This window comes from Ochlerotatus camptorhynchus, unplaced genomic scaffold, assembly GCF_037179485.1.
Source record: "Ochlerotatus camptorhynchus isolate MF236.1 unplaced genomic scaffold, CSIRO-AGI_Acam_v1.1 ptg000067l, whole genome shotgun sequence".
Classification (NCBI taxonomy): domain Eukaryota; kingdom Metazoa; phylum Arthropoda; class Insecta; order Diptera; family Culicidae; genus Ochlerotatus; species Ochlerotatus camptorhynchus.
Genome location: NW_027040557.1, coordinates 2,298,858 through 2,324,853, shown reverse-complemented (window position 1 = coordinate 2,324,853; position 25,996 = coordinate 2,298,858). Strand labels below are relative to the sequence as shown.

At 39.4% G+C, this 25,996-nt stretch overlaps 1 protein-coding gene across 6 annotated transcripts in view; it reads right to left on the bottom strand.

The window, feature by feature from the left end:
* Positions 1-25,996, bottom strand: part of rdgA (retinal degeneration A) — a 381,463-nt gene that overhangs the window by 107,792 nt on the left and 247,675 nt on the right. For all 6 annotated transcript variants that reach the window (XM_065216762.1, XM_065216765.1, XM_065216766.1 and 3 more), the window contains one exon: positions 11,221-11,359. In XM_065216762.1, coding sequence (XP_065072834.1) covers positions 11,221-11,359 — 139 coding nt within the window. The remainder of the gene's footprint in view (positions 1-11,220; positions 11,360-25,996) is intronic.

Genomic DNA, 25,996 nt, shown 5'->3' with positions numbered 1-25,996 from the left:
TATTGAAAAAGAATTTACACCCTGTGGTATTATTTGCGAATTATCACGTGATTTGAGGTGACGCATTATGCATTTTAGTTCAATTCAGATTCTGGTCACTTCTCCGGGGAGCCCCGGTCATGTCTGAGTGTGTCCAATGTGATCCTGGACACTCAATACGACTACCAATGATCTTAATACTGAATTCCCATGTGATTTAAGGTGTCGCATGATCACTTATCACTTCCCCGGGGGTACACGAAACATGTCCGGGTGTGGCAAATGTGGTCCTGTGCACTTATTATGACCACCATTGGTCTTGTCTTTGAACTCTTTATTTTGATGGGTCTCATGACAGGTTTTATTCGTTTCAGGTCGGTTTTAATCTCATGGCCCATACACACCGGAACATGTTCCGGCCATATCTCCGGAACTAGTATACCGATATAAGAGAAACATTCGAGCGTTCTATTAGACCTTTGCCAATTGTTGCCAAAAAAACCGCGACCTTCAATATTTATTTACACACACCACACATACACAGACTTTTTCCATTTTTGTCGATTGGAACATGGAACTCGGCTCGAAATTCGGTTTTCAAGCGGTATGTATATCCTTCTTTGTAAGAAAGATAAAACACACAAATAACCTTCAAACACATAAAATCAAATTAAAACACCAGAATATACTTTAAACACCATGGTATTTCTTCCATCCAAATTCCAGGGCTGGTAGTGCTGATGCAATATAATAGTAGTGACTTTAGTGACTAAAATTACGGAAATAGTTAAAAATAGTGACTTGTAAATACTAAATAAGTAACGATTTATATGGTAACATAGAAATTCAAATACGGTTTCATATTGAAATAAACTTTTTATATCATGGAACTGAAATTTCATAAATTCCTCTAATTTAATCGAATCTCACAACGGAAACTCATGTGAAGAGCATTTGAAGTGATTTTAATAATTTACGTTATACATGATAACTAGCAAATAGTAATTCCCATTTTTCATGATCTTTAATTTGATTATGCGTTCGAAGTCTTTAAATATTGGATATATCTAGGTAGATAACTTCGATAATTCGCTATGAACTTTTCACAGAATTTCTTCAGAATGATCTCAAGAACTGTTTTAGAATAATTCCCCTTCTTTTAAACTTAGAGGCAAATAAGCTTTTACAAAAATAATATTGCATTCTTGAAATTCATTGCAGAACAATCAACAAAATTCTTGGGAAAAGATTATTTTCGTAGTTGGAAATGGTTAACATCAAATATCATAATTAAAGTGGACATTTTATACGATAGATGAGTATGAAAGTAGAAAGCGAACAAAGGACAATTTTGAGGAAGGTACGAATATGGTAGAGCATCTCCTTTACCAAGCTCATCCGTTAATGAGGGATGGTAAGGGGTGTTTCCCCCTGCCACTACTGGCAAAAGGGATGATCACCGATTTGCTCATGTACCTCTGATGTGCGGAAACAGTTCTATCGATTGTTTCACACTCAAGTCGCCTTCTGACGTAAACAACTACCCTATTCGTACCTTCCTCAAAATTGTCCTTTGCTCGCTTTTTACTTTGTATATACAATTTTCACACTGTCGTACTATAACGGAACTATCAACTCTATAATTGAATCTCCTCATCTATCGTATAAAATCTCCACTTTAAGTCTGATATTTGACGTTAAGCATCTCCGACTATGTAAAGTCGTCTATGTAATATAAGTTGTTAAATTCACGCATGAAGTAATAACACATGTAGCTAATCGTAGATTATTTTGGATTTTTTATTGATTCATCTAGGAATTCCCAAAGGCTCCTCCCATAAATCCATTGCATCCATCCTGATGCAATTAACCTCAGAAATTTCATAAATTTCTACTTAGAATAATCTTGGACTTCCTGCATTCAATTGGAAATTCAATTCGTATTCTCCTTAGTATCCCCACAGTATTTCCTCAGAATTCTCAAAACAAAAATCCATCACAAACATTGAAACGCTTCCCAGAATTCCTTTGAGATTAAATCCTCGAAATTCGATTCCATTGGAATTCTTCTCGGAATTTATTTCGAACTCGTTAGTATTCCCTTGGAAGTATCGTCAGAAATCAGCCCAGAATTTATTTAGAACTATCCGCAGAGACCATCTTTGGAGTTCACAGGATTTTCATGGATTTTTCATCAGAGCCCCCTTAAGCAAAATTTCAGAACTAATTTTGAATTCTTATTAGAATTGGACCTAGAATCCTCATCCAATCATCATTGAATTCTTCTCTTCTATTGGAATTATTTCCGAAATTGTTTCAAAGCTGAATGTTGCATCTCTAATAATTTAAACAATAATCAAAAGCGTTAGACCTGCTTCAGAGGCGCGTTCAACAAGGTCGTCGAGCTTACTCTGCATGTCAGAGCGCCGTTGTGCTAATAACGCAACATCATCAACCAAATCGAAGTCGTTGAGATGCTCCATAGTAATAGGCTGCCGCAGCAACCCACGGTTCGGTACACGGTCAACGGCTCCAACGATGATCTCGTCGATTACGATGAGGAACAGCAGCGGTGATAATATACATACTTGCCTCACACCCGCGATTACCCGAATCGGGTCAGACAAAGCTCCGTTGTGCAACACTCTGCATGAGAAAGCCTCGTACTGCGCTTCGATGAGGTTGACGATCTTATCAGGGACTCCCTTGCGTTTTCGTGGTTTAGTCGGTCGAAAGCTTTTTCGTAGTCAATGAATACCAAGTACAGGGACTCTTGGAACTCATTGACCTGCTCCAAGATGATGCGGAGCGTGACACTATGGTCCACACAGGATCTTCCGGCACGGAATTCTGCCTGCTGTCGTCGGAGAGTCGCGTCGATCTTCTCCTGTATCCGATTGAGGATAACTTTACGCAGAACTTTGAGAACAATACACAGTAACATGATGCCTCGCCAGTTATCTCATACAGTTGGATCCCCCTTCTTGGGGACTTTTACCAAGACGCCCTGCATCCAGTCGGCCGGAAAAGTCGCGGTGTCCCAGATTGACGAATAGTTGATGCAACATTTGTGAGGATAGCATGGGGTCACCTTTGAGCATCTCTGCTGATATGCGATCGACCCCCGGGGCTTTGTTGGACTTCATACTTCGGATTGATGCTTCTAGCTCCTGTAATGATGGAGCATCAGTGTTGACGCGAGTAACGCGCCTCACCCTTGGCGGATCATGCCGAGATGTTGATGGTTGGTTGACCGTTGAAACTTCGAGAAGTTGTTCAAAGTGCTCAAACCAACGTTTCAACTGGTCAGTGGGGTCGGTGAGCAACTGTCCAGTCGCGTCTTTCACAGGCATCCTTGGGTTCATCCTTGCCCCGCTCAGGCGTCGTGAAACATCATAGAGGAGATGGATATCGCCAGTTGCTGCGGCTTTCTTCCTTTCATCAGCCCAGGAAGTCCACTCACGCTCGCTTGTCCCGTATACAGGTGCGCTTAACTTCCCTCTCTAGAGCCGAATACCGCTGACGGGCCTCGTTCTTGGCTCCTCGGGTCCTTGCTCGCTCTATCGCGGCTTTTGCTTCTCTCCGCTCCACGATCTTCCTCCAGGTTTCATCGGTGATCCACTCCTTCCTCTGAGTGCGCAGTTCACCCAGGTTGTTCTCGCTTGTTTCAATAAAGGCATTCTTGATGCTCGTCCACTGTTCTTCTACGCTGCTGGGTCTTCCAGTCAGCGTGTGTTGAATCGCCGCCCGAGTCTCTCCTCACGCCGTTGAACCCGCGCAATGCGTAGGCGGATCTCACCGACCAGGAGATGATGGTCAGAAGCGATGTCAGCGCTGCGTTTACTCCGAACATCAACAAGGCTCCGTCTCCATTTTCGGCTGATGCGTTTGACGTCGTTGACATGTTTTAATCGAAACAACGTCTGAGACAAAGCTGTTGAGACAAGCAAAGTCTTTCTAGAAAAAAATACACGGTAATTTTTTTGTTTTGCTATTTTGAGTAAAAATCAAATATTTTAAAAAGTATATCTTCAATTTTTATAGCCAACATTTTAAGTCAAAAGTTCATAAATTTTACCAAAATTTCTCGTTATACAATTGTTGATAATTTTAAAGTGTGCATGGCTGTAAATAATCGAAAAGTTCATGAGTTAAAAAAATTTAGATATACTTTTTGATATATTTGAGTATTTAAAACATTTTTGGGATTTTTACTCCAAATTACTAATTAAACACCGTGTAAAATTTTGCTTTTTTATTTTTCTCTACAACTTTATATCTAACGTCATTTCACCGTTTCGTGTCCAAAATGTTTTTGAAAAATTTCAAAGTCGCCATTTTAAAAATTTAACAAGATCTAAAATGGCCGAATTTAAGCTAAAATGTGAATAACTGTCCATAACAAACAATTGTATAAAGTTTCATGCAATTCGGAGAAGGTTGAATTTTTCCGAATCGTCATTTGGCGTGGAACTGTTAATTGGAAATATTTGATTCCGCCATACAAAAGTTTGTTTTAAACATCCTTTGCTGTCATTTGAAGGGTGAGTTTCCAGGTTTACAGAAAAAAAAAAATAATTATGGACCACCCTAATGTGGAGAGGCCTTCTAGAGAAAGTTCAGATGACTTCCGGAGTAAGTTCAGAATATTTCCAGGGAAAATCCAGATGACTTATACTTCAAATGTTGAGGACTTTCAAGACCAGAGGACTTCGAGCAGAACATTCCAATAGAAGTGTAGATGACCTACAGTGAAAACCCTTAGGTATGTCTGGTCAAGTGCAGAGGCCTTACAGAGCCAGAATAAAGGACTTCCAAAGGTCTTCCAGGTTAAACCCAGCGCAAGTCTAGATTACTTTCAAGTTAAGTCCAGAGGACTTTCAGTGCACGTCCAGAAGACTTCTTCAAAGACAGTATATAGGATTTCCATGCAAGTCCAGAGGACTTTCAGTGCACGTCCAGAAGACTTCTACAAAGACAGTACATAGGATTTCCATGCAAGTCCAGAGGATTTCCAAGGCAAGTCTAGAGAACTTTCAAGAAGATTTTCAGGATACAACTAAAGGATTTGCAAGCCAAGTCCAGATGACTTTCAACACTGTTCGTAAAAGTAGTGTAAATTTCTGTTACTATGATCAACATAAATCGAGCGTCATATATCATGCAAGTCTTAATTATAGATCACCTAAATTAATGAGACATGTCATGACATATTCCATAAATTGTATGCAACCGTCCATCTTTGTAGGTGAAGTTTTTTGCAAGGTGCTGGTTTACGTGGAAAGGAAGTTTACATACATGAATGTTTGCACGCATGAATGTTTACATCACCAGTAAAATTCAGATTTTTTTTCTTTGAAGGCAAATCCAGAGGACTTGTAATGCAAGTCCAGAGAACTTCCAAGGCAAGTCCAGAGGACTTCCAAGGCAAGCCCAGAGGACTTCCAAAGCAAATTCATAGGATTTCCAAGTCAAACTCCAGAGGACTTCCAAGCTGTTCTCGCCAACGAGCGCCTTTGCAAAGGTTAGGGCTAATTTCTGTGCTCCGTAGCGTCAAAATCTGTCATGCAATTGTTCACCCTTTGTCATACAAAGGTCGTAGCAGATCGTTAAACAAGTTCGACTAACTTGGAGCCTAAATGATTCTGTAGTGAAATCTTAAGCAATCTTGAACGGAAGATTTGGTATGCTTGAATATCCACAAGTTCACAGAAAACAAATCTGAATTCAAACATGAAAACTTCCTTTTCACATCAACTAGCAACTTGCAAGAAATGTTGCTTACAAAGTATGATGGTTGTGTACAACATTTGGAATATTTCATGAAATGTCTCATAAATTTACACGATTTATTTTTTGATTAAGATTTGTTTTACTCACACATTCAAATTCCAAGCCCAAAAGCTCGCATGCGCATTTTTTTTTTCTCACGCAAGGTACATTTCAGCTTATTAGCTTATTTTCCAGGACAAATCCAAAAGACTTCCACGGTAAGCCCAGGGAAATTCCAAAGCAAGTCCAGAAGACTTTTTAAGCTAGACCAGATAAATTCCAAGGTAAGTCCAGAAGATCTTCAGGTCGATCTCAAAATACTTACATTTATATCCAGTAGACTTCCAGGAAAAGTGAAAAAGGACATCCATGGCAAATCAACAAAATTTCCAGTGCAATTCCAGAGTACTTCCAGAGAAAATCCAGAAGACTTTCAGGGAAAGTCAAATGAATTTCCTGGAAAAATCCAAAGTACTTCCATGACAAGCTCAGAAGAGTTCCAAAGTCAGGAAAGGGATGTCCAGAGAAACACCAGCGGATTTTCCAGGTAGAAACAAAAAAAATTATATTGACTTTACGTGTGAAAGTCAAACGTAATTCCAGGACAAATCGAGAGGACTTAAACGACAAGCCTGAAGGATTTCTAAGTCAAGCCTAGAAGACTTCCAGGGTACTGGATTTCCAAGGAAAGCCCAAAAAACATCCACGGTAAGTCCATAGATCATCCAGAGAAAGTTCAGAAGGCTTCCAGAACAAGTTCAGCAGTCTTATAGGAGAAATACAGTGACTTCGAGCAAAAGTCAAAAGAACTTCCACGGGACTTCCAGAGGAAGCCCAAAGAACTGATAGAGTAGATGAAGACTTCCAAAACACGTCCAAGCGACTTTGAAAGCGAATCCATAAATCATCAAGAGAAAGTTAAAATTACTTCCTGAACAAACCTGGAGGACATTCAGGGCTGTTATCCGCTCGGTTATTCGTCCAGCAGGTTATGTCTTATGCTCATGCAACGATGAAAGATCTCGTTCAGGAAAAATGACCAGGGATTGCCAAACCTATGCACCTAATGCACGGCAGCAATCCAACCATTGGTGTAGGGATATCCTTCAAATGATACTTACGTATATGTGCGGGTAAGGGAGTCGACTGCACGAAAATGTCTTCGGGGATTATGCCGGACAATTGACAGCATCTTTAGTGAGAAATATCTGCGCTTTTTAACCCTGTTGTAAGTCGATGAAAAACGAGGCGCTTACGATTTTGGAGCTTTGCTAAAATTATTGAAACTTTTCTGAAGTTGTTGGAACTTGTTTTAAAATTAACGCTAAACAATTTGAAACTTCGATTTAAGTTTTCGGACCTTCGCTGAAGCTCTCAGAGCTCGTCTGAACTACTTCTCAAAATTTCTCTGATGATCTCGGAATGACTCCGAGGTTCATGGATCTTTGCTGAACCTTGCATAAGGGTTTGAAGCGTCACTGAATTGTTTTAAACTTGACCAAAGTCCCTGGAACTTTACTTACGGTTTTTGAACTTCGTGGACATTTTTCAAACTTTGTTAAAGTTTTTAAAATTTTGCTGAATTTAAACGCTGAATATAACGGAGCTTAACACCCCGATGGGTCTGGGTTCAATACCAGCCGAGGTCAGTGGGATTTTTCTGAGGCATAACAATCTCTGGTCACGTCTTCCTTCGGAAGGGAAGTAAAACCGTTGGTCCCGGCCCATGTGTGTTGAATGGGTGCGATATCCTACGCAGGTGTGGAAGCTGCCTTCCTGCACATTCGATTGCCGTCAAGATGGCAATCGATTTTCCGTCGGTGATTGGCACTAGATTGCGGAACAGAGACCGACGTTAAATAAAGGAAAGAATAACGGAGCTTATCTCAAAAGCATAAACTGTTCCGTAGAATACTCCAAAGTTTTCGGAATTTCTCCGAAATTTTGAAATCCTTCCGAAGTTCTCGGAATTTCCCTGTTTCGGGGCTTATCTCATGTCTCTCTTGGATCTTGGCTAAATTTATATATGCTGTGCTTAAAAAATTGAACTTTATTGAAAATATGAATACGAACTATGCTGATGTTTTTGAAGCTGCTGATAAGCTCTGAGAACTTCATCGAACGTACAAGAAATTCAGCGAAATTCCTAAACCGTCAACAAAGTACAAAAAATGTCATCAAAGTTCCAAAATCTTTAGAAGCTACAAACATTTCAGAGAAGTTAGCAAAAGTTCAGCTTAATTCGTATGACGTAACTAAATTTCATATATTTCAAGTAAGGCTGCAAAAAATTCAGAGAAGGTTCAAGAGCTTCAGTGAAATGTGAAAAACTTAAGATAAGCTCCGCAAAGATCCGAAAATCACAGCAAAGTTAAAACAAATTCAGCGAAGTTCCAAACATTTCAGAAAAATTGAAAAAACTACAGCGAAGTTCAAAGAACTTGAAATAAGGTCCGAGTACCTTAAAGAAGTTCAAGTAGTTGTGCTAAGCACCAAGAAATTCAGCTAAGCTTCATGAGCGTCAGCAAAGTTCCAAAAACTTCAGTTAAGATTTAAAAAAATTGCGAAATAGAATTTCACAAATGTTTCAAAAGTTTCAGCGAAATTTTAAAACTTCACCAATGTTCATAAATCTTCAATAATGTTTCAATAAATTTAGAGAAGCTTCAACGAAGTTTCAACAACTTAAGCTCCGAAAACTTCAGTGAAATTCCAAAAATTTGAACGGAGTTCAAAAATTTCAGTGAAATTCCAAACATTTAAGCAAACATCCGGCAAACTTTCTTGCGGATTTCTTGATAAAATGCCACCTGTCTTTTAAATACTACTTGGGGCTCGTCGTTTCGGATTGGTTGGGATGCAAGTTTCTATAAGTTTCACATAGATTCTCGCTTACAAGTTTTCTGCTTTCTGGTTCACCCCAATGTTCGAACCTTGAGACACATCAAGCCAAGTTCGACACAACGCCTCATCTTCTAGATGGGTCAAACTTTATCCACGTGGCTTGGACGCACTCATTTTGCAGAAGAGTTTTAGTTCTAGCCGAATTATGCACGAAACAATCGTAAAGCAAAATTGACCACGAGACGTCCCAATTAGTTGATCCTCACACAAAATTGGCACCGGTGGGCTTGGTAATGACCCGATTTTGTCAGTCTCAGTACCGGACTTTTATCCTTCAATCATTTCACATAACCGTAATTCCAAATCAATCTCATTCATCTTAAAGATGGTTGTTTAAGGTATACCTTGGTGCAAATAGACTACTCAAAAAGCGCTTGGCTTTCGTAGAACATAAGAAAAGATGTTCAAATGGGGTCTGACAAAATGGGGTCACAAAGATTTTTCATCTAACTTCTAAGGATTAATCGAAAAATGAATAGCGTCCAAATGTAGATCTTTTAATTTCAAGAAACTTTCCCCAGTACCCCACATACCAAAAATGAAGTTTTCCTACTCAAATCTCAGACGATCACGATGTTTCGGTTTTAGACCACTGTGGAGGGAGGAGGAGGGCTTAACTAGGTTTTTAATTAGAGAAAGTTCAAAGGTCTTCCAAGGTAGCTCCAGAGGACTTCGGGGACAAATTCAGAGAACACCAAGAACAAGTCCAGAGGATTTCCAAAATACTTCCAGCGCAAGTCCAGCTTTCCAAGAATAGTCAAGAGGTTTTCTAGAAGATGTAAAGATTGTACTCGAAAAAATGCAATACTTTCTTTTTTGTATAACTTTTTATTGCATGGGTAAAAATTGATAATTTTTTTAGTAAGACTAGTTTAGATTGCAATGTTTACATGTGCAAAATCTAGTCACAATCTATCAAGTGGTTATCGAGATGACTTTCAAGCAAGAAGTGCTTCGACAAAAAAATTATGGGACCAGTCGTGGAAAATCCAGGCTAGTCCCACAGGTGGATCGCGAAACAGTTTGGAATCGTGTGGTAAAATCGTTAAATGAGTCCTAGACAACCCAGCGGCGAGCTGGCAGCGATCGACCCCGTGAACGCAAGGAAGGTGAGTGATTACTTCAAGTGCAATCCGAACCTTTCGATTCGGGACGTGGCCAAGAAGGTCAATTCTTCCGTCTGGTTCGTCCAGCAGACAATGAAGCGGACCGGACTTCAAGTCTTCAAGGTAAGGAAGGCGCCTAACCGAACCGATGAACCGAATACGGTAGCCAAATCCCGCGTCAGGAAGCTGTACCGCGAGTGGTTGGTGCAGCCGAGATTTTCGTCGGCAAGTCCCGCCTGGATGTTACGGAAGAAGAAGGTCGACAAATTTTCCAAGAAGTACTTAGTGTGACAGACGATCTGTGGGTGCGGCAAATTCTGCAAGCCGGACATAACGGCCAAATATATAAAGAAGAATGTCTCCAGAAGCGCCTGCTGTCCTTCCTCCGGTCCCACGAAGGTGACACTCTGTTTTGGCCGAATCTGGCATCGTGCCATTACGCGAAACCGGTGATGAAGTGGTACGAAGCCAACGATGTTGTTTTTGTGCCGAACGAGGAAAATCCACCAAACTCGCTAGAACTTCGCCTAATAGAAAAATTCTGGGCGATTATGAAAGGCAAGCTCCGGAAAACAGGGAAGGAAAGTGGATGAAAGTGTGTAAGAAAGATAGCGTAAGTGTTGCACAGGATTTGATGGGTAGCGTTAAGTCCAAGGTGCGGGCATTTGTGTGTTTATTTATTCCCTGAGAGTTTCAACAGTATCCGACTTAAAATAATTTTTTGGTGATCATTTTTGCCTGCTGCATTTTTTTTTCGAGTACAGTCTTTACAAGGCATATTAGGGGGGACTTGCAGAGTTGGTACAGAGAACTTGCAAGGAAAGTCTAAAAAACATCAAAACGGAACATCAGCCATAGTTAAATGGACTTTCAGGGTAACTCAACAGGACTTCCTCCACATGTGCAAATTCATAGCACTTCCAAGGCAAGTCCAGGCGACTTACAGACTAAATACAGAGGGCTTCCAGAAGAAGTAACAATTTTGGATTTATGAGGGTTCTGTACACCATAATTTAGGTTTGTAGAATGGTTTAAAACATCGATAAAATTTGCAATATTACTTGGGATAATGACTTGCAGTACAAGTCCAAATTACTTCCAGGAAGAGTTAGAAGCTCTTCCAAGGTAAATCCAGAGGAGTTTCAAAGCAATTCCAGAATACTTCGAAGGATAATTAAGAGAATTACCAGAACCAACCAAGAGGAAGGAGTCCAAAGTCCAAAGAACTTCAAGGCCTAATCTTAGGCTGATCCAGGACAATTCCTAAAAATTTCAGGGCATCTTCAGGCACAGGACTACTAAACTGAATCCATAGTATTTTATGAAACAGTTAAACGACTTCCAGAAAGCTTTCAGAGGCTATTCGATGGCCCTTCAGGGATAATTATTATCCTATGTGGATATTATGAGCTGTGTAAGAGACTAAAATACAATCTGCAACCTCTGATATCATACTTACCGAGCAATCGCTGTCACCCACGTAGCAACAGTCACCGGACACCGACGTCGGCACCCACAGATGGTCTCCGGAGACGGCATTCTCACTCCAGTCGGGCGTACAGCGAATCTGTCTCCCGTGAGTATCGGCGCTGGGTTTTCTACAAAAAAAGCAAACAGAACAAAAACTGCTATGAAATCAGGAGGCTTCTCGAACAACGAAAACGGAAAGGGTTGAAAATGAGCCGCTAATGGGAACATATTATCCCATCGCTCTCCATTTCCTTTGCGAACGCACACTACTGCTGAAATTGAATTTACGGTTTAAAATTTACGGCTCCATAAATTGTCATTACGAGCGAGCGAGCGAGCGAGCAAATTTTGGCTGTATCTGCCTATGTTGCAGTCGGAAAAATGTCTGGTAAAAATACGACCCGGTCGGGATTATCAAAGAGGAAATTTAGGATCAAATACCTGAATTTGTAGGGCAGCAGTGATCTGTCTCGGTAACGGATGGCTTTTCGCCGCCCGGACCAACCCCGGCTGAGGCGTCTCTGCTGCGGGACACCATTGTGTGCGGAACCGACAAACAGCGGTGCCGACAGACTCCGTCCGTAGTACCTCATCATTCGCCGAGGTTTCGAAACGAATGCGGAGACGGCAGTCATCGACGTTCTTTGATCCGGTACCGGTGGAATCGGACAGCTGCACGTTCTTCGGTACACCCGGGCACTGCAAACCGGCCGATGGCGGATGCTGGATGTCGAACACTTTCTCCGAACGAGGCAACTGCCCACGACACTGACGGAACAGGCCTTGGCCACCATTGCTGGCCAGCCACGTTTGCGACGTTTTTTCGATTTGTTAGTTACACTTGAAAATAACGATCCGTAGCAGGGAAGGCACAGACGGGCAGCTGATGCGTTGATTATTACCATTTCGGGCGATTATCTGCGAGCACTTAGTCCTACGAAATATGGTGCGTCTCCATTAGGGCACGTTCCACGCCAAATGACGAATCGTTTAGACTTCGATTTTCATGAAACTTTGCAGATTTTTTTATTATGGGGAATCATTAACATTTTAGCTCAAATTCGGCCATTTTGGATCTTGTAATTTTTTTCTCAAAATGGCGTCTTTGACAGTTTTCAATAAATTGTATTACGAAAGTGTCACTTCTGATCAAAATTACGTCTGAGATAAAGTTGTAGATAATAATAAAGTTGCTTCAGGAAAAATATACACAGTAAAAATTATCTAATGATTTTGTGTAAAAATAAAAATAAATAGAGATAATAAGTTAAATATCTCAAAATGACATCGTTCAATATTTTCATTTATTTTATTTTTAAAATGCTAATGAAAAATGCAAATTTTTGAACTATTGAAAACCATGGACACTTGAATATGTGTGACATTTTAAATCAGTTTCTGTCCAAGAGCTACATAAAAAAGTGTACTAACAAAAAGTTAAAAAATTACAGCAAAAGTTGATAATTAACGATTTCTGATAACTTTCAAGTGTTCAAGGTTTTCAATATTTCAAATGTTTGAATTTTGTATGAGTTTTTTTTTAATTAAAAACAAATAATAATTTCATATGGAAATTGCGAGATATTTAAGTTTTTAACACATTTTAAGGATTTTTATATAGTTATGAAAAAAATTCTGTGGATTATTTATCCTAGAAAGAGGTTATTGTTTTTCTACAACTTTGTCGCAGACGTCATGTCTATCAGAATTGATGTTTTCGTGCTACAATTATTAAAAAATGTTGAAGAAGCCATTTTAAAACAAATTTCAAGATCCAAAATGACCGAATTTTTGCAAGATTTCATGCGAATCGAAGAAGGTTGAGTCAAAAATGCATTCTTTGTTGCTATTTGACCTGGAACTGCTCATTTCATAGAATTTTCCGAAAAAAAATCGCATGGCCATTTCTCGAAATCAGCTGAAGGGAATTATTTGATTTTAAATGTTTCTATCACTTAAGCCTCGACAGCCGACAACCGACAACTGCAGAGCGAGGCGAAAGCATGGATTAATCGGTGATAAATTTAGTTTTGTTCGATTCCGATCCTGCCATATGTTTGTGTCGGATTGCCGGGGATGCGGCGGCTTTTGCGGCTGTCATTAGGTAATAAATTTCGCGCCTAGAGACTACAAAAATGGCACGAGTACGAACGAAAACTAGGGGTGTGCGGAGCGGTCCACGTTTGTTGACTTTCGGTGTTTCGCCGAAAAGTGTGTTGTCGTGGAAGGCAGTAAACATTGACGTCGTCGTCGTTGTTGGATTCGAGTTTGCCACGGAGGCAGACAAGAGGTGTTTATGGAAAATGATTCGGCGGAAAATATGGAGAATTTAGGGGATGAAAAATGGTTAGGAATTTGGTTGACGTTTTGACGTTCCAAGAAGATTTTGGATGGTGTTTTCTTTTGCTATTTTTAAGGAGGCGAAATTATGCGTATCATCGCCTCTTCCATTAGAGTTAGTTGATTTCTCGAAGCCATTCTGATAACCTTATTGTTTAGCCGGCTGTTTGGCTTTAACTTTCAGTAGACACCGGAAATATTGAAACGGGTAGTTTTGAAGGGGTAGAGGGTTGGAGGGTGGTAGGTCGACTCAAGAATTTTGTAACTACCAAAAATCAACCGCCTTGGTATGTCAAGGCAGCAAAATTGCGCTAATTTTCGCCTTCCCTTTAAAATCAGAAACCTGCTATGCAACTGATAGCCACTAAATCCCAATTTCCCAACTGTACCTAGTTCATGACCTCCAACACCTCGTTCCAAGTGACTAGTGCGGCTTTGCTTATTTGATAAATTCAACCAACCAAAGTACATAATTCCAGTGAAATTCCCAAACACAACCTATTTCCACAGCCACAATCCACAGTTGCTCGCCTGTTGGGAATCAAATATAGCATATTGCCATGGTGCGCAGCATCCCATTGGAATGGCTCCCGAGCAAAGTTCAGCTTCAAAATGACAGCAAATCGAAATAAAAATTTAGAGAAAGACATCAAACTGAAACGCGAGTACTCGGTTCAATTCCTTTAACTTTAGATTTTAACTTTAGATTTAAAACATTAATAATGTATAACGCAAAAGATAATTTGGCTTTGTAAAGTTAATTTGATTGAGCCTGTACAAATAAATAAATTTATTAAAAAAAATAAACATCAAACTGAAACGATAATTTGATTTAAGTTTATGCAATTGTCCAATTTGATAACAAATTTAGTTTTCAATTTGCTGTACATTTGCTCTTGAAAACAAAAATATGTTGTTGCAGATTTGTTTGCATTGGCTTAGTAGAACATCAACGAGTATTCACGTTTTGTTATCAACAGGAAAAATGTACATCAAATTGAGTTTTCAGTTTGCTCTCACTGATGAGCAGTTCCACGCCAAATGACGAATCGAAAAAAAAAAACTCGACCTTCTCCGATTTTCATAAAACTTTGCATAATTCAAGAACAACATGTGAAAAGTGCATACAAGCTTATGCCCTTTACTCGCCACCCATATGACATCAACGCAAACCATTAACATTAGCGGGTAGGGGAAGCTTTCCCCTTCCCGATGATGTTGTTGGTTTGCGTGGGCGACCCTCAGTTGGCGAGAAAAGGGCATACAAAGGTTTTTTTTTACAAAAAGCTTGTATGCCCTTTTCACATGTGGCTCTTGAATTGTGTTTTATGGGTAATCATTCACATTTTTGCAAAAATTCGGCCATTTTGGATGTTTTTTTTTTCAAAATGGCGTCTTTGTAATTTTTCCATAAATTGTAGCGCGAAAACGCAACTTCTGATCGAAATGACGTCTGAGACACAGTTGTAGAGAAAAATAAAGAATTTCTAGAATAAATATGCATGGTATTTTTTAGCTATTTTGAGCAAAAATTCCAAAAAAACATTTAAATCATTTTTTTTTAATTAAAAACAAATGTAAAAATATGCAATTTTTTTGAATATTCAAAACTATGGACACTTGAAAAGTGATAAAAATCCTCGAACAAGAATTGCAGGTCAAATATTTGAACTTTTTGCTAGTACACTTTTTTTAATAAAATTTGAACATAGGAAAAAAATATATAAGAAATTCTAAATCTTTATCAGTGCTCAAATTACATCAAAAAGCTACTTAACAAGAAATTTAAAAAATTACAAAACTTGATGTTCTACGAGTTTTGCCAATTTTCAAGTGTCCATGGTTTTAAATAGTCCTAAAGTTTGCATTTTACATGAGCTGCATTTTTCAAAAGTTGAAGATATATTTTTCTTAATATTTCAGTTTTCAACACTTTTTTAAATTTTTATTCAAAATTACAACAACAAAAATTCAGTGTACATGCTCCCCCCCCCCTCCCTCCACTTGTTTTTCTAAACGACTTTGTCTCAGACGTCATTTCGATCAGAACTGACGTTTTAGTGCTTCAATTTATTGAAAAATGTCAAAGACACTATTTTGAAAAAATAAAAAGAAATCCAAAATGGCCGAATTTTCGCAAAACTGAGAATGATTGCCCTTAACACATAATTATTTGCATGCAAATCGGAAAAGGTCGAGCTTCCAAATTTTATATTTTTATCTTATTTGACCTGGAACTGACCTGATATCAGAATTAATTTACGCTGTGATGTCACAGGCAATTTTTGTCGCTCTCAATTTTGATATTTTAACCGTTAAAACGACCAAAACGATAGCAACCTGAGTAATCATTATTTGCGACAACACAACATCAAATTTAAATTTCAATTTGATCTCAGACTTTTGCTCGGGTTGTGTCCCTTTTGCCAGTATAACCTAGGCAAACATGTTTTCGCTTGTGGGTGTTAAATAGTGCTGCAGTTTCTCGCTTCCGGTCACGGCAGGTCAGTGTGTTTAGTTGGTGTTCGAAAATAGATGAACATTTCAAGGAAACGGGACACTGACAAGCTGTTGACAATGCACAATGGTCCCAAGGCCGTATTTAATGAAGACAAAAATGTTTGCGCCCAATTTTAGGTACGTAGTTGCTTCGGGAAAGTTTCTTCATATTTTTTGGCCGATCTTTTCATGTCAGTGAAATTAGGGTGGTCTATAAAATTGCTGTATCGAAAATACAATCTTTTTCATTATTTGATATAGACCACTGCAGCAGGGTTCTGCATTTTCGAAACAAAGAAAAGAAAATGATTTCTCCACAGAATCGCTTCATTTCGAGCAATATAATTTTCGTGTAAGTCATCGTGTTTCTTGTTATCGAGTTACGATGAACATTCCTCTTTTCAAACATGACTGGACTATCACTTGTTTCGTTCGTCAAGTGCTTCAGTTCATTTCATTTGAAGCAAAGACTTGTTTCAATTGACGCAATGAATAACTCTAAAACTGCTTCCTTCGTTTAATCCACTTTCACTTCAAATCGAGGCTCATTCGACTTGTCACGACCTGACGACGCAGGCATCAAAATATAGTATCCGGATAGTATCCGCACAATATCGGTTGCCGATAGGGATGGCATCCGGATTATAGGTAGTAATAATATATTATTTTATATTAAACGAAAATTAAATTAACAAGGCCATTCTGGAGTCCAAGATGGCAGCCATCGGGGTCAGGGAAAGTCTCAAATACCCTACAATATGGGTATTTTCGGGATGGTGACAACGTGTAAATGCCGAAAATCGATATCCGATGCCATTTTGGAATCCAATATGGCGGCCATCGGGTCATAAAAAGTGTCAAATACCCTAAGATCTGGGTATTTTCGGAACGAGGACGATGCGTAGATGCTGAAAATCGATATTCGATGCCATTTGTAGGGTATTTTACACTTTTTTTTCTGAAATCGGTAGCCACCATCTTGAATTTCAAGATGGCGTCGGACATCGATTTCTTTCTTCTAGATGTCAGTCCGATTCCAAAAAACCCCCATTGATCGGTATTTGACAGTATTTCCATCTTGGATTTAAAGACGGCGTGACATCAATTTTCGGCATCTTCATCTCATCCCATTCTGAAATTAACCATATTTTAGGATATTTGACACTTTTCCGCAAATCGGAAGCTGCCGTCTTGGATTACAAAATGGCGTCGGATATCGATTTCCGGCTTCTAGACGTTGCCCTGATTCTAAAAAAAACCGTTTGCATGGGTATTTGATAGAATTTAAAACTTTTTCTCAAATCGGAAGCCACCATCATGGATTTCAAAATGGCGTCGGATATTGATTTCCAGTCTCCAGACGTGACCCCGATTCCAAAAATATCCATATTGATGGAACGGCATCAGCATTTCCCATTTTTTCTAAAATAGGAAGCCGTCGTATTGGATTTCAAAATGGTGTCAGATATTGATTTCCGGCCTCTGGACGCCATCCGGATTCCAAAAATACCTATATTTATGGGTATTTGACAGTATTTCCCACTTAATCTGAAATCGGAAGCCGCCATCATGAATTTCGAAATGGCGTCGGATATTGATTTTCATCCTCTAGACATCATCCCGATTCCAAAAATATCTTTATTGATATGTATTTGACAGCATTTCCCACTTTTTCTTAAACTAGAAGCCGCCATTTTGGATTTCAAAATGGCGTTGCATATCAATTTTCGATCTCTAGAAGTCACTCCGATTAAAAAAAACACCCATATTGATGGGTACACTAACCACCCGACAGTGATAAATTTGACATCCACGTGCAAAGATCTATGCGCATTAGACTGATGCAAATTTTGACATTTTCGCTCCACAGTGCTCATCCTTTGGTTTGTTTTTTTCCGTCGATCTTGTTTTCCGTGCTGAGCACCAATGCTACCGACGTGCCAGGAAAGCAGCTCCCACACCTGGACCCTACCTATCGACCCATCAACTCATGAACCGGGGACCAACGGCTTTACTTCCCATCCGATGGAAGGCGTGATCAGAGATGTTATGCCTCAGAACATTCCGGCGGCGCCGACTGGGATTGAACCCAGGCCTGCTGGGGTGAGAGGTAATCACGCTTACCACTACACCACCGGCGCCGTTGGGTTCTGACTAGCCTCCCAAAATTTGAACTCATTCGATAAGAAACTGACTTGGCACAAACCATTTGAAGTTTATATGGAAATTACTATGGGAAAACCAAATGTTTTGTTCATATCCATCTAACAATTTACCATATCGCTCTGCTTTTGAAAATGATAGCTGAGCTCGCAGCAAATTTTCTCAGCTACAACTTTGTCCAAAACCACTTTTCAATATACTGTAAGCATCAAAAGTTATCAATAATTCAAGCTACTAATGTCTTATGATTATGCTCAATCAACTGTTTAGCAGGCAACATTGGTGTTTCTGGCGCTTAGAATACAGCAAAAAAATCATGGCTACTAAAGGGTGATACGGTCAAAATTTGGTCAATATCAACTTGACGTATTTCTTTCAATTTTGCATTTAAAAAACCTGAACACCCCTCATTTTGAAGGTGTGTGTGTGTAGAATGTTGCTCCTATTTTGATTTTGGAATTCACTCTTCAGTTGTCAAAATGCCGTCCAAGCAAGAAGACCAGCGTATCAAAATTTTGCTCGCGCATCGCGAAAATCCGAGCTACTCGCACGCAAAGTTGGCAAAATCGCTAAAAGTTGCCAAATCAACCGTTACAAATGTAATTAAAGTGTTTGGGGATCGTTTGTCGACAGCCAGAAAGTCTGGATCGGGGGGAAATCGAAAACCGGAAGCCGCTGAGACGACAAAGAGAGTTGCCGGTAGTTTCAAGCGAAACCCTAACCTCTCTCTCCGAGATGCCGCAAATAAGCTGGGTGTATCGTCTACAACCGTGCATCGAGCCAAAAAACGAGCCGGACTATCGACTTACAAGAAGGTAGTGACTCCAAATCGCGATGATAAACAAAATACGACGGCCAAAGCGCGATCCCGGAGGCTGTACACGACGATGCTGACGAAGTTTGACTGCGTGGTAATGGACGACGAAACCTACGTCAAAGCCGACTACAAGCAGCTTCCGGGACAGGAGTTTTATACGGCAAAAGGTAGCAGATGTTTTCAAGCACATGAAACTGTCAAAGTTCGCAAAGAAATATCTGGTTTGGCAAGCCATCTGTACCTGTGGCTTGAAAAGCAGCATTTTCATAGCTTCCGGGACTGTCAACCAAGAAATTTACGTGAAAGAGTGTTTGAATAAACGTCTGCTGCCTTTCCTGAAGAAACACGGTTGTTCCGTACTGTTTTGGCCGGATTTGGCATCTTGCCATTACGGTAAAAAGGCCATGGAGTGGTACGCCGCCAACAACGTGCAGGTGGTTGCCCAAGGACAAGAACCCTCCCAACACGCCAGAGCTCCGCCCAATTGAGAAATACTGGGCTATTGTCAAGCGGAACCTAAAGAAGACCAAAAAAAAACTGCTAAGGGCGAGCAGCAGTTCAAGGCAAACTGGCTTCTGCGGCGAAGAAGGTGGACAAGGTGGCTGTACAAAATCTGATGGCAGGGGTCAAGCGTAAGGCCCGGCAATTCGGATTTGGAAAAGCGGAAGCCTAACTGAATATTTTTCCTGAATTTTATACTAATTGAACTTGAAAAAGAAATTTAATTTGATTTTTTAAATAAACGATTTCACCGATTTACACGCGTTTTCCCTTGACCAAATTTTGACCGTCTAACCCTTTATGTCACACTGCAAGATACAGTGTTGCTCACAAAACAGCTGCTTGATCATGCCATAAGATTATCAATCTCTTAAACAATTAATAACTATTTTATTTGACATTTGGCTCAAAAACTATATTCTGCAAAGTTGTAGCTGAGAAAATTTTCCATAAATTTTCCAGCTTTTGAATTTTTGAACAGTGCAATATGGAAAAAGGTAAGAAGACAATTAACAAAACAGTTTGGATTTCCCATAGTATTTTCCATTAAACTTTCAAATTGTTTGTGCCAAATCAGTTTCTTATCGAAGGAGTTCAAATATTGGGAAACTAATTACGACCCAATTAGGAACCGTTTGAGGACTGTGGAGCGAAAATGTCAAAATTTGCATCAGTCTAATGCGCATACGCTTAAATGAACCGAGTGAACAAGCAACAAAAGTCATAAAAACTGCACGAATTTGGATCGAACAGCTTCGCTTCAATGCAAAAGTAAGTTCATTTGACAATGAAAGAAGAAATGAACACGAGTCAAGCCTAAACAAACAGCATGACGACTGATCGAAAGTGGTTCCGTTGATGTTGACGGGGATCTGCTCGAAGAGAAGACAGAATGACTTTCAATTGAAAGTGATGGTTGACAGCATCATCGTCGCCTGACGATTTTCGATTGAAAGTGACTTTGTGGGGCCCTGCACTGCAGTGTTGTAAAAAGTTGTAGATCAATCAATTTGAAGCATTTTTGCTGAAGACACCAAATTTCTATCTCTTATGGTTCATGATTTATGATTATTTTAAACAAACAGGTTAGGATGGCCCCTAAAAATCGACTTTCTTTGAATATTTGTATTTCTATTTATATTTGTATTTAAAACAATTCATCTGACAATTTAGTCTTAATGAATAAAATTAAAGCTAATTTAACACAGACCTAATCCGATTTGCAAAACGTCCAGTTGGTTCGTTGAACTCGGAAAGATCTTCGACAGATGTAAACGCACGAATACACGCTGAGATTGGTTCGTTGTTCCAAAACATGCTTCAGTGAAAACTTGGTAGCAGTAACGTTGTATTCTGAAGAAATCTGCTCGGCACACGAAAGTTCAACATTGCAAGCAGTTCGGGGGCATCAGTTTCACCATTCAACAGCTTAGCAATAAGCAACGATTGCTATACTTTCCGTCGTCGTTCCAGTGTATCTAAGCCCAAAAGTCGGTATCTATCAGGATGCAGCGGCAAATTGTCAGGATCACTCCACGGCAAGTTTATCAGTGCCAGACGAATGAACCGTTTCTGAACCCGTTCGATCCTTAGGCCCACGTGACATGGTGAGGATGCCAAACGACGGACGCATTTTCCAAAATTTAACGGACAAGTGCCCAGTACAATGACTTCCAATAATGATTTTCGATATGATCGCTGAACGGTGTAAATCAAAAGTCACTGGTAACTCTGGTAAGAGCATCGCCGTCGATATGATAGTCAAACAAAATTGGATGTACCATGCGGTGAAACGTGATTATCCATGCGGTGAAACGTGATCTCTCTGGCACCAATCGGCAAACAAAGTCATCGAGTTTTGCAGAAGCCAACAATACTCTTGGGTGTGCATCACAATGTACACCTTCAAATCATCTGTATAGACTAGCTTCAATCCTTCGCCCAGAACCAATGCCCCATCGTTGAAGAACAGAGTAAACAGCATCGGTCCGAGATCGCAACCTTGTGGAACTCCAGACTTGTTTTAAAACAGCGAAGATACACAACCCTCAATCTTCACTCGAAGTACACGCTCTGTAAGGTAGGATTCCAACCTAAAAAACAATTGCATAGAAACTCCAAGACGAGATAACTTGTGTAGCAGTATGTTAAGATCATTGCAATAACTGCAGGCAACCCGTCAGGATCAGGAGCTAACGAACGTTTCAGCTTATTTGCAGTCAATGAAACCATTTCTGGATTTACAGCAAATAGCCCAAGTTCAACAAAATCTGCGGGAACACATCACGGGTGGCTTCATCGATTTCCAAGTATAAGGCGGGATTCGTCGCGAATACGGATACAAAATGCTTGGCGAACAACTGACATGACTCTGCAGTCGTTTCGTTCAGATAGACATTCGTTGGGATCACTGTACTTTTCCGTTTGGAGTTAGCAAAGCGCCACGTGGATTTTTTCTCAGACCCTTTTGAAAACGCAATACGGCATGTTTCTCAGTACCAGAGGAATGAACCGTTTCTGAATATTTTTGCTGATCAGGTTGCTATCTCTTTTGATAAGAAAGTTTTTTGTTTAAAGCATTAAATTTAATTTAAAAAAAAAGTCACATTTTTCCGCAAAAACTAGCCAAACATTTTTTAATAAAAGAGATAAAAACTTAGTTGCAATATGCGTCATAAAAAGTTCTAAAAATGTCTAGAATAACGTTTTTACAATAAATGAACGCACGAAATCATATTCCAAGAAAATTGTTTTTTTTTAGGGGCCACCCTAACCTGCTTGCTTAAAATTTACTCATTAACCATAAGAGATAGAAATTTGGTGTCTTCAGCAAAATTGCTTCGAATTGATTGCTCTACAGCTTTTTAGAACATTACATTGGTCTATCTTAAATAATAAAAAAAAAAGTTTGTTTTATCAATTCAGAAATTTTATGGACCACCCTAAATTCACTAACATAAAAAGGTCGGCCAAAAATATGATGAAACTTTCCCGAAGACACCATATACCTTAAAGTGATGGTTTGGGCGCAAATATTTTTGTCTTCCTAAATACGGCTTTAAGACCATTGCACAGTGGGCCAGAATGCAGATTTAGCTGGAAGGATATGTTTTGAGCCTGAAACTGAAATTTTAGACAAAAGTGTATTCTACAAAGTTGTTCCATAAGTAAATGGGGCAAACAAAAAAAAGTTTTTTAATGCATTTGAAAGGGCGTATGTTATTCTCAATAATATGAAAAATAAGAGGTATTTATTTAATTATTACCTTTGTTACTAGCGTAACATAGGTATTAGAATCGATTTTCACACGTCTTGCCGTCTGCGCCCGATAGCCATCCACACAAGCCATCTCACCTGTATAAAACATTCTCAATCGATAGAACTCGGCTCGATCTGGCTCGACAGTTTGATTACGACATCGTAGAATCAAATTGAATATGAAAAATCGACCCAGCAAGATGAAATTTGCTGATGTCTGTATGTGCGTCTGTGGACGCGTTTAATCTAGGCAAGCTTTTTTCGAGATGGCTTATCCGATCAATACGGTTGATATCTCGTTTGAAAGGCCTCATTGCGCCATTGATCGCTATTGAATTTTTCCTCGATCTGACTTCCGGTTCCGGAGATTTACAGGGTATAATGATTTTAGTTACGGATTTTTTTAAAAATCAACGGTACATCCAAAATTTGCAGCAGTGGAAAGACCTCATCCATATCTACATGTAGACAAAATTTCATACCTATCTGACGTTTGGTGTTGGAGGTTCCGCCTTATTACCTTTCATGGGCAAGAAACGATTTATGAGTAAAGTAAAATCAAATTTGAGTCGATCTCGTTCGCTGTGTGCAGCGAGTTTTTCCACCTGTCTGCACACGTTGTCACGTCTAAACAATCAAATTTTCAGTAAGATCTACTAATTTCCATTAGAAGTAGGGCTAAACAATATAGAGCAAACAAGGTTGTAACTGACAAGATAACCAAGTAACATTTAGGTCGATGTTGTTCATTCGCCATCTTGTCAGTCACAACTTTGTTTACTCAATTTTGGTGGATATCCTACTCAAATTTGGGTTGTTTGGAAATATCGTGCATCCTGTGCTGTTTTTTTCCCATAGACCTTTTTGACGTTTAATTGTCTTTCTCTATCTAGCACACATGGAGAACGGACGGTTTGTTTTCCCGTTTTCCCACTAATTTGTTTCCCTCTTACTCGCACTCATTCGATATAAATGGTGCAATAGTGTGTGACGATTAAACATCAAAAAGCTCTATACATCTAAACATCTATACATCTAAAGCGGACGTTACACATGTCAATATATTCACAAGAAGGATAGTGTAACTGGTGCTTTAAACCTTGGTCTATACATCACCCTCATTTTTAAAAATCGCTATTAGAACTGGTACATTGTGAAACAAATCTGGAAACTCTAACCGATCAGCCCCGTTGGCGTAGCAATAGGGGGTGCCTTAGGCAGTGATGCCACATTTTTTCGAATGTAATTATGTACTCGCGCGTAATATTTGATTCTCTTCAACGGCTTTCTCTTTTGATAACCACTGCTATGCAAACAGATTTCGCGTTAATTTTACCGCATAGTTTGAAAACGGAGATTTTTATCTAGCGTCCAAAACATAAAATACAACAGGGAAAGGTTTTGCATTAGCATTATCATTAAGCAAGTTGCACAAATTTGTAGGTGGTATAAGTCCTAGACCATTTTATGTGAGTACGGCCACCTCGGTCCGTTACCGTATTGACCGAGAGATGGGATTGATCTCGGCCTCTTAATGTCTCCAATAATCGAGAACTGTCCTGGCCACGTCCTTGCAACTGTTGGGGATGGGAAGGATTTTTAGTTGGACACTTACTTAAGAGAGATGCAGAGAACTCCACGACCGCTCATAAGGAGGTTTCTTAGTGGGGAGGGTAACCCTAATAAACAAATACCATAAACGAACAATAAACCAAATAGTCTAACTTATCCACAAATGGTTTGGATGATACCCCAAACACGTCGTCAAGCAAAATAACCATAACTTATTTATTAGGGAAGGTCATACGTTCGGTAAGCGTTGCTGTGGCAGATTTACGATATCATTGGTTATGTTATATTTATGTTTCAAAATAAAGTAAATGTGTATGCTTGTATGTGTGAGTGTTTTATTAATAAATAAAAATGGATATTTGAATTACTTTATGGTAAATTCATGGGATTCCATTGGGTTGGGTTTCTAGCCAGTTTCAAAATTTTCCAGATCATTGGCGATTCTTGAAAACTTTCTGTGTAAAAAAACGTACCAAACTCCAACCGAAACTACCCGAAACACGAAAAAACGGACAAGAGACAAGAGAAAAAAATCACGTCCGTCTTCGAACACCGCACACTTCAATCTTTGCAATGTAATCCCACAACAGGGAAAGGTTTTGCAACTGCGTTATTAACGAAAGAGAAAGTCGATGAAGAGAATCGATCAATGCAGATAGGACCTTTTGAAATGTTTATCTAGATTTAATTCTGTATTCTCGCGTAACATTTGAAAAGGGCCTATCCTCGTTGATCGATTCTCTTCATCGACTTTCTCTCTTTTAAGACATGAACTAGCCTATGGCTAAAAATCTCTCTAATAAAGAAAAAAAATCGACTTTCTCTTTGATTTACCACGGCAACATAAACGAATTTCTCGCTAAGCTCACAGGACAGTTCGACAGAAGATTATGTTAGCTGTATAGTCGCTATATTCATAGCCTGGCGGAGAGACTCTCGGGAACCAATTGAGCTGTCAAATAGCTGTTTGACCAATTGAGCTGTCAAATCACGACCAACAACAGAAAAGAGCACATCGGCTATTGCCATTTTCTCGTGACTTAAGGCACGCCTACGCAAACTAACACGCCCCCCCCCCTGCCCCCCTCTGGCTACGCCTATGTTGGGATCACTGCACTTTTCCGTTTGGAGTTAACAAAGCGCCTTCTCAGATCAATACGGGAACAAATCAAAAATCCGCAATGAGAAAAATGACTTATGATTTCATGAACATAGCGTATTTTCATGTTATGGAAATTCACCATGAATAATATTCATGATATCATGAGCATGTTTGCGTAATGCACCCAAGATTCCCGGAATCATGAACCATCCGAGTTAAAAAATCATGAACTAAATTCATAGTTTTTAAACCAAAACATATAAAGAAAAATATAAAGCAACATGGATTCGAACCAAGAACCTTACGATCATTAAACCCATACTTTGGACACTAGACTATCAGTACTTGTATAAGATGGAAGGCAAAAGGCGTATAAGAGAAACCTATGTAGTGCGGTGAACACGGTGTTCCACGTAACGCTTGAAGCGATCATGATTCCGCTGCATTATGAAATCATGAATTTCCATAACGAAATCATGAATTATTGTTATGATTTCATGGGATGGCAAGTT